At 39.7% G+C, this 10,480-nt stretch overlaps 1 protein-coding gene across 2 annotated transcripts in view; it reads left to right on the forward strand.

Moving 5' to 3' along the window:
* Positions 1–1,616: 1,616 nt before the first annotated feature.
* LOC116371141 (cytochrome P450 3A27) overlaps positions 1,617–10,480 on the forward strand; it is a 24,395-nt gene continuing 15,531 nt past the window's right edge. The window contains exons 1-5 of one of the 2 annotated variants that reach the window (XM_031820061.1): positions 1,617–1,934; positions 2,194–2,287; positions 2,614–2,666; positions 3,609–3,708; positions 3,865–3,978. In XM_031820061.1, coding sequence (XP_031675921.1) covers positions 1,861–1,934; positions 2,194–2,287; positions 2,614–2,666; positions 3,609–3,708; positions 3,865–3,978 — 435 coding nt within the window. In that variant the 5' untranslated portion in view covers positions 1,617–1,860. The remainder of the gene's footprint in view (positions 1,935–2,193; positions 2,288–2,613; positions 2,667–3,608; positions 3,709–3,864; positions 3,979–10,480) is intronic. The other variant, XM_031820059.1, reaches the window with a different exon arrangement.

The following is a 10,480-nucleotide window of genomic DNA, read 5'->3' on the forward strand; positions in this document are numbered from 1 at the left end:
CCGTCTTCTCCCACTGGACTTCCTCTCATCACCATATTTGGCGACGGAAATACCAACCGGATGATTCAGGTGAAACATCTGGCTCGTTGTTCAATCTGTGTGTATGGAAAATGCTGTGTTGTTACTGTTGGCACGGCACCAGGACTGATGATTACAGCTGAGTGACTGTGTCGGGTCAGGCGGCGATAACGTGTGTGTGTGTGTGCGTGCGCAGGCATGCGAGTCTCCTAATGTAACGAGAAAGTGAGTTAGCTTGTTAAAAGTAAATATCCAGATGAACACTTTTCCACATCCAGATTTCTAATGTCATATTATGTCTACACACACACAGTGTTGTAATGATGTGCAAACAGTTAAAGTACAAAAGGGAGAATAAATATCCCTGCTTCGCATTCACCTCTCACACAGTCTCCCTCTAATCTCTTTATTGCGTGTGTGTGTGTAGTGAACAACATTTGCCTGAGCATCAATAGTAGAATCGGCGGTTCGGCTTTCAAAATAAAAGTTTCCCCTGAATCTGATGCAAACGGATACAAATGGAATTATGGTATATACGAGATCATTTGAAAACAAGGTTGGTATATTGTTATATAAATTCAACAACAAAAAATTTTTTTGGTTAATTTGACACCAAATAAAATATGTTAAAATGGCACTGTGTATGTATAGTTTTTTGGACTGCAACATAACGTCAATGTACAGCCTTATGGATCCTGGGTTCATGACATGGGGTACCAGCCTTATGGGTCTTGGGTTCATGACATGGGGTACCAGCCTTATGGGTCTTGGGTTCATGACATGGGGTACCAGCCTTATGGATCCTGGGTTCATGACATGGGGTACCAGCCTTATGGGTCTTGGGTTCATGACATGAGGTACCAGCCTACTCATTGACACCCACAGATTACAATTCTAAAGAGTTTACACACATTTTGGCAGGACTTTAACTGTGGGAAATCACCTCACAATTCAGCCTGTTGAACATTCATATTGCAATGTACAGGGCTCCTGAGTGGCACAGCGGTCTGAATTGTGAGGTGATTTCCCACAGTTAGTCCCGCAATAAGAGCTACGATGATAATATTTGTGTCACTACAGTCCCTGAAACGAATGCAGGCTGTATCACATCCGAATGTGATTGGGAGTCTCATAGGGCGGCGCACAATTGACCCAGCATCATCTGGGTTTGGCCGGGGTAGACCGTCATTGTAAATAAGAATTTGTTCTTAACTGACTTGCCTAGTTTTTTTTATTTTTTATGAACTTATGGAATTGTGAGGTGATTTCCACAGTTAAAGTCCTGTAATAAGAGCTAAGACGCTAATATTTGTTTAAACTCTTCACATTTCATGGACCCAAGATCCAGAGGTAATGATGTACAGTGCAATAGAAGTCTGCCCCAATGCAATTCTAATACAGCCACAGTGGGACTTCAACTATTTTTTGTGCATCAAATGAACTACTTATTGTCTTTTGTTTAATTCTTATAACAACATTCCAACCCTGTTCAGCATTATCTAATCCAAATATGGCATTATTACATGATTTGTATCTGTTTGCATCCGTTTCAGTATGGGACTCTTATTTTGAAGTCGAACCGCAAATTCCATTGTGGCTCATTATTATTCTAGCTAACATCACACATCACACGGGGTAAAAGAGTCACTTCCAACCTGCACGGTCTCAAACAGAGAACGGAGAAGAGCAACGGTCGGTAGTCGAGATCGGCCGCTTCGCAGAAGAACCACACTAGAACCTGAACAGAAAAAACAACTCAAAACGAGAAGTGAACTCCAACGAACCTGAGAGAAAACGGAGCCTTTGTTTTCAGAAGCAGCAGGGAGCCGAACCAGAGGAAAGATGATGAGTTTTCTGCCATACTTCTCCGCTGAGACCTGGACCCTCCTGGCCCTCCTCATCACCCTCATTGTAGTGTAAGGACTTACATCAAATCAAATGTTATTTGTCACATTTATCGTAGTTAAACGGTGTAGACTAACAGTGAAATGCTTAGTTAGGGGTCATTTTCCAGCAATGCAAGATAAGATATATATTGTATAGTTCTCTAGAACATACTGATAGTTAACGTGTGTGTGTCTGTGCGTGTGTCTGTGCGTGTGCTTGTGTGTGTGTGTGTGTGTGTATATATATATGTGTGTGTGTGTGTGCGCGCGCGCGTGTGTGTGTGTACAGGTACGGGTACTGGCCCTATGGTGTATTCACTAAGATGGGTATCCCTGGTCCCAAACCCCTACCTTACTTTGGCACAATGTTGGAGTATAAAAAGGTTAGTACCCATTCAGAATAAATATCTCTCTCATATTTTAAACAACAGTGTTATTGTTCTCCCATGTAAAACAATACATTGAGAAGGAAAAAGAGGACTAGCCGGTTGTTTTAACAATAGATAAATACAAGGAAATATGAGACTTGATCAGTCTAGAAGTTGTGTTCCTTGACCCTGGGGGACCATAGAAAATAACAAACCCTCCTCAACTCTCACCTGTTTCAGTTGTGTTCTCTGTTCAGGTGTAGGACACACCTACATGAGCTCCTAGGGCATGCCCAGGCATGAATCAGCTGTTTTCTCTTTTTCTATCTCTCTCTCTGCAGGGCTTCACTAACTTTGACACAGAGTGCTTTCAGAAGTACGGGAGAATCTGGGGGTGAGTTCAGTCGGCTGTACCATACTAGGATGACTCACAACTGTACTATGCGCTTTCCTTTCAATTCATCACCTTCATCACCTCCTTTCAATTCATTCAGTTACTAGTTTTACCTGTCCAACATTACCCCAAACACAGTACCGTAATCTGATTACGTTCAGTTACTAGTTTTACCTGTCCAACATTACCCCAAACTCAGTAACGTAATCACGGTTGTCATGGTGACTGGAACCAGACTGTGTCTCTTCTCCTCCAATAGGATCCCTGATAACGATAACATATCCTGACGAAACAGGAACAGAAACATTATAATTTCCCCTAATTTCCATCAGTGACTGGAATATGTATATTTCATAGGGTCAAGAAATCAGAACCCAACACTAATATATATATAATAATATGATTCAACAAATTTAAACTTGCTCCTCATTTCAATGCTGGTTTGAATGTCATTGAGAAAACAGAGAAGTGTCAATGATATTTTTTTCTTCTCACAAACATCTGTTCCTGAAATTAAAGTAATCCTCAAAGTTATCATCTAGTTTTTCTAAAATATCTGTAATCTGATTATAATATATTTTGCTGTTAATAGTTTACAGTTACCGTTTAAAAAAAATCTATCTTCTTTACATAATGTTTCTCCTCTGTGATGTAGGTGTGTATATATAGTGGTTAAAGCCAGGTGTGTTTCTCCTCTGTGAAGGATCTATGATGGGAGGCAGTCTGTACCATGTAGGTGTGTATATATAGTGGTTAAAGCCAGGTGTGTTTCTCCTCTGTGAAGGATCTATGATGGGAGGCAGTCTGTACCATGTAGGTGTATATATAGTGGTTAAAGCCAGGTTTGTTTCTCCTCTGTGAAGGCTCTATGATGGGAGGCAGTCTGTACCATGTAGGTGTATATATAGTGGTTAAAGCCAGGTGTGTTTCTCCTCTGTGAAGGATCTATGATGGGAGGCAGCCTGTTCTGTGTATCATGGACAAAAGCATGATCAAGACCGTCCTGATTAAAGAGTGTTACAACATCTTCACCAACCGCAGAGTGAGACACACACACACACACACACACCTAATAATAATCGGAATAATAATTATCCTAACATTATGACTGATATTATTAATACATTATTTGTGTTTCAGAAACGAATTCTGAACGGTGAGCTGTTTGATAATTAATCAACTGTTCTCCATGTTCTAGAACTTCCATCTGAATGGTGAGCTGTTTGACGCGGTGTCCGTTGCCGAGGACGATACATGGAGACGGATCCGCAGTGTCCTCTCACCTTCCTTTACCTCTGGACGACTAAAAGAGGTAGAACCATCCCTCCATCTCTCCCTTTCTATGTTTTATCAACTTGTTATAAACGCTTTATAGCTTGTTATAAACTCTTAACTCATTATAGCTTGTTATAACCTCTTTATAAACTCAATATAGCTTGTTATAAACTCTATAAACTCATTATAGCTTGTTATAACTCTATAAACTCAATATAGCTTGTTATAAACTCTATAAACTCATTATAGCTTGTTATAACTCTATAAACTCATTATAGCTTGTTATAAACTCTATAAACTCATTATAGCTTGTTATAAACGCTATAAACTCATTATAGCTTGTTATAAACTCTTTATAAACTCAATATAGCTTGTTATAAACTCTATAAACTCATTATAGCTTGTTATAAACTCATTATAGCTTGTTATAAACTCTTTATAAACTCAACATAGCTTGTTATAAACTCTATAAACTCATTATAGCTTGTTATAAACTCATTATAGCTTGTTAAAAACTCATTATAGCTTGTTATAAACTCTTTATAAACTCATTATAGCTTGTTATAAACTCATTATAGCTTGTTATAAACTCTTTATAAACTCATTATAGCTTGTTATAACTCTATAAACTCATTATAGCTTGTTATAAATGCTATAAACTCATTATAGCTTGTTATAAACTCTTTATAAACTCAATATAGCTTGTTATAAACTCTATAAACTCATTATAGCTTGTTATAAACTCATTATAGCTTGTTATAAACTCTTTATAAACTCATTATAGCTTGTTATAAACTCTTTATAAACTCATCATAGCTTGTTATAAACTCTTTATAAACTTATTTTAGATACCTTATTTACATTATTACTCAAAGATGGAGTTATGCGTCCTCTGAAACATCACCCTTTTGACCACCTACTTCCTGCTTGACCCAGTTGTCAGCAGCACTAATGTGAAAGACATGACCACCTACTTCTGGCTTGACCCAGTTGTCAGCAGCACTAATGTGAAAGACATGACCACCTACTTCTGGCTTGACCCAGTTGTCAGCAGCACTAATGTGAAAGACATGACCACCTACTTCTGGCTTGACCCAGTTGTCAGCAGCACAAATGTGAAAGACATGACCACCTACTTCTGGCTTGACCCAGTTGTCAGCAGCACTAATGTGAAAGACATGACCACCTACTTCTGGCTTGACCCAGTTGTCAGCAGCGCTAATGTGAAAGACATGACCACCTACTTCTGGCTTGACCCAGTTGTCAGCAGCACTAATGTGAAAGACATGACCACCTACTTCTGGCTTGACCCAGTTGTCAGCAGCACTAATGTGAAAGACATGACCACCTACTTCTGGCTTGACCCAGTTGTCAGAAGCACTAATGTGAAAGACATGACCACCTACTTCTGGCTTGACCCAGTTGTCAGCAGCACTAATGTGAAAGACATGACCACCTACTTCTGGCTTGACACAGTTGTCAGCAGCACTAATGTGAAAGACATGACCACCTACTTCTGGCTTGACCCAGTTGTCAGCAGCACTAATGTGAAAGACATGACCACCTACTTCTGGCTTGACCCAGTTGTCAGCAGCACTAATGTGAAAGACATGACCACCTACTTCTGGCTTGACCCAGTTGTCAGCTGCACTAATGTGAAAGACATGACCACATACTTCCTGCTTGACCCAGTTGTCAGCTGCACTAATGTGAAACACCGGTCGACTGACAACCCGAGTCAGCTTGCAGGCGCCCGGCCCTGTCACAAGGAGTCGCTAGAGCACGATAAGACAAGGTCCCGGACGGCGCTGGGACAATTGTGTGCCATCCTATGGGGTTCCCGGTCGGTTGTGACACAGCCTGGGATCGAACACCAGGCTGTATTGTCGCTCTGCAGGGCTATTGACCGCTGCATCACTCAGGACCCAGATCTTCATATAGGACTAGAATTACATGCTGATGGCTTTCACTTCTCTTCACAAAGATTTAATGGTTATGGGTCTCAATGAATAACTGCTATAGTCTACCACCATCTGAATGGTTAAAGGTCTGAATTAATAACTGCTATAGTCTACCCCCATCTGAATGGTTATGGGTCTGAATTAATAACTGCTATAGTCTACCCCCATCTGAATGGTTATGGGTCTGAATGGTTATGGGTCTGAATGAATAACTGTTATAGTCTACCCCCATCTGAATGGTTATGGGTCTGAATTAATAACTGCTATAGTCTACCACCATCTGAATGGTTATGGGTCTGAATTAATAACTGTTATAGTCTACCCCCATCTGAATGGTTATGGGTCTGAATTAATAACTGCTATAGTCTACCCCCATCTGAATGGTTATGGGTCTGAATTAATAACTGCTATAGTCTACCCCCATCTGAATGGTTATGGGTCTGAATTAATAACTGCTATAGTCTACCACCATCTGAATGGTTATGGGTCTGAATGGTTATGGGTCTGAATTAATAACTGCTATAGTCCACCCCCATCTGAATGGTTATGGGTCTGAATTAATAACTGCTATAGTCTACCCCCATCTGAATGGTTATGGGTCTGAATTAATAGCTGCTATAGTCTACCACCATCTGAATGGTTATGGGTCTGAATTAATAACTGTTATAGTCTACCACCATCTGAATGGTTATGGGTCTGAATTAATAACTGCTATAGTCTACCCCCATCTGAATGGTTATGGGTCTGAATTAATAACTGCTATAGTCTACCCCCATCTGAATGGTTATGGGTCTGAATTAATAACTGCTATAGTCTACCCCCATCTGAATGGTTATGGGTCTGAATTAATAACTGCTATAGTCTACCACCATCTGAATGGTTATAGGGCTGAATTAATAACTGCTATAGTCTACCCCCATCTGAATGGTTATGGGTCTGAATTAATAACTGCTATAGTCTACCCCCATCTGAATGGTTATGGGTCTGAATTAATAACTGCTATAGTCTACCCCCATCTGAATGGTTATGGGTCTGAATTAATAACTGCTATAGTCTACCCCCATCTGAATGGTTATGGGTCTGAATTAATAACTGCTATAGTCTACCCCCATCTGAATGGTTATGGGTCTGAATTAATAACTGTTATAGTCTACCCCCATCTGAATGGTTATGGGTCTGAATTAATAACTGCTATAGTCTACCACCATCTGAATGGTTATGGGTCTGAATTAATAACTGCTATAGTCTACCCCCATCTGAATGGTTATGGGTCTGAATTAATAACTGCTATAGTCTACCACCATCTGAATGGTTATGGGTCTGAATTAATAACTGCTATAGTCTACCACCATCTGAATGGTTATGGGTCTGAATTAATAACTGCTATAGTCTACCCCCATCTGAATGGTTATGGGTCTGAATTAATAACTGCTATAGTCTACCGCCATCTGAATGGTTATGGGTCTGAATGGTTAGGTTATGGGTCTGAATTAATAACTGCTATAGTCTACCCCCATCTGAATGGTTATGGGTCTGAATTAATAACTGCTATAGTCTACTGCCATCTGAATGGTTATGGGTCTGAATTAATAACTGCTATAGTCTACCCCCATCTGAATGGTTATGGGTCTGAATTAATAACTGCTATAGTCCACCCCCATCTGAATGGTTATGGGTCTGAATTAATAACTGCTATAGTCTACCCCCATCTGAATGGTTATGGGTCTGAATGGTTATGGGTCTGAATTAATAACTGCTATAGTCTACCCCCATCTGAATGGTTATGGGTCTGAATTAATTACTGCTATAGTCTACCACCATCTGAATGGTTATGGGGCTGAATTAATAACTGCTATAGTCTACCCCCATCTGAATGGTTATGGGTCTGAATGGTTATGGGTCTGAATTAATAACTGCTATAGTCTACCACCATCTGAATGGTTATGGGGCTGAATTAATAACTGCTATAATCTACCACCATCTGAATGGTTATGGGTCTGAATTAATACTGCTATAGTCTACCCCCATCTGAATGGTTATGGGTCTGAATTAATAACTGCTATAGTCTACCACCATCTGAATGGTTATGGGTCTGAATTAATAACTGCTATAATCTACCACCATCTGAATGGTTATGGGTCTGAATTAATAACTGCTATAGTCTACCCCCATCTGAATGGTTATGGGTCTGAATGGTTATGGGTCTGAATTAATAACTGCTATAGTCTACCCCCATCTGAATGGTTATGGGTCTGAATTAATAACTGCTATAGTCTACCCCCATCTGAATGGTTATGGGTCTGAATTAATAACTGCTATAGTCTACCACCATCTGAATGGTTATGGGTCTGAATTAATAACTGTTATAGTCTACCCCCATCTGAATGGTTATGGGTCTGAATTAAGAACTGCTATAGTCTACCACCATCTGAATGGTTATGGGTCTGAATTAATAACTGCTATAGTCTACCCCCATCTGAATGGTTATGGGTCTGAATTAATAACTGCTATAGTCTACCACCATCTGAATGGTTATGGGTCTGAATTAATAACTGTTATAGTCTACCCCCATCTGAATGGTTATGGGTCTGAATTAATAACTGCTATAGTCTACCACCATCTGAATGGTTATGGGTCTGAATTAATAACTGCTATAGTCTACCGCCATCTGAATGGTTATGGGTCTGAATGGTTAGGTTATGGGTCTGAATTAATAACTGCTATAGTCTACCCCCATCTGAATGGTTATGGGTCTGAATTAATAACTGCTATAGTCTACTGCCATCTGAATGGTTATGGGTCTGAATTAATAACTGCTATAGTCTACCCCCATCTGAATGGTTATGGGTCTGAATTAATAACTGCTATAGTCCACCCCCATCTGAATGGTTATGGGTCTGAATTAATAACTGCTATAGTCTACCCCCATCTGAATGGTTATGGGTCTGAATGGTTATGGGTCTGAATTAATAACTGCTATAGTCTACCCCCATCTGAATGGTTATGGGTCTGAATTAATTACTGCTATAGTCTACCACCATCTGAATGGTTATGGGGCTGAATTAATAACTGCTATAGTCTACCCCCATCTGAATGGTTATGGGTCTGAATGGTTATGGGTCTGAATTAATAACTGCTATAGTCTACCACCATCTGAATGGTTATGGGGCTGAATTAATAACTGCTATAATCTACCACCATCTGAATGGTTATGGGTCTGAATTAATACTGCTATAGTCTACCCCCATCTGAATGGTTATGGGTCTGAATTAATAACTGCTATAGTCTACCACCATCTGAATGGTTATGGGTCTGAATTAATAACTGCTATAATCTACCACCATCTGAATGGTTATGGGTCTGAATTAATAACTGCTATAGTCTACCCCCATCTGAATGGTTATGGGTCTGAATTAATAACTGCTATAGTCTACCCCCATCTGAATGGTTATGGGGCTGAATTAATAACTGCTATAGTCTACCCCCATCTGAATGGTTATGGGTCTGAATTAATAACTGCTATAGTCTACCACCATCTGAATGGTTATGGGTCTGAATGGTTATGGGTCTGAATTAATAACTGCTATAGTCTACCACCATCTGAATGGTTATGGGTCTGAATTAATAACTGCTATAGTCTACCCCCATCTGAATGGTTATGGGTCTGAATTAATAACTGCTATAGTCTACCACCATCTGAATGGTTATGGGTCTGAATTAATAACTGTTATAGTCTACCCCCATCTGAATGGTTATGGGTCTGAATTAATAACTGCTATAGTCTACCACCATCTGAATGGTTATGGGTCTGAATTAATAACTGCTATAGTCTACCGCCATCTGAATGGTTATGGGTCTGAATGGTTAGGTTATGGGTCTGAATTAATAACTGCTATAGTCTACCCCCATCTGAATGGTTATGGGTCTGAATTAATAACTGCTATAGTCTACTGCCATCTGAATGGTTATGGGTCTGAATTAATAACTGCTATAGTCTACCCCCATCTGAATGGTTATGGGTCTGAATTAATAACTGCTATAGTCCACCCCCATCTGAATGGTTATGGGTCTGAATTAATAACTGCTATAGTCTACCCCCATCTGAATGGTTATGGGTCTGAATGGTTATGGGTCTGAATTAATAACTGCTATAGTCTACCCCCATCTGAATGGTTATGGGTCTGAATTAATTACTGCTATAGTCTACCACCATCTGAATGGTTATGGGGCTGAATTAATAACTGCTATAGTCTACCCCCATCTGAATGGTTATGGGTCTGAATGGTTATGGGTCTGAATTAATAACTGCTATAATCTACCACCATCTGAATGGTTATGGGTCTGAATTAATACTGCTATAGTCTACCCCCATCTGAATGGTTATGGGTCTGAATTAATAACTGCTATAGTCTACCACCATCTGAATGGTTATGGGTCTGAATTAATAACTGCTATAATCTACCACCATCTGAATGGTTATGGGTCTGAATTAATAACTGCTATAGTCTACCCCCATCTGAATGGTTATGGGTCTGAATTAATAACTGCTATAGTCTACCCCCATCTGAATGGTTATGG

The sequence above is a fragment of the Oncorhynchus kisutch genome, unplaced genomic scaffold (genome assembly GCF_002021735.2).
Source record: "Oncorhynchus kisutch isolate 150728-3 unplaced genomic scaffold, Okis_V2 scaffold2956, whole genome shotgun sequence".
Taxonomy (NCBI): Eukaryota; Metazoa; Chordata; class Actinopteri; order Salmoniformes; family Salmonidae; genus Oncorhynchus; species Oncorhynchus kisutch.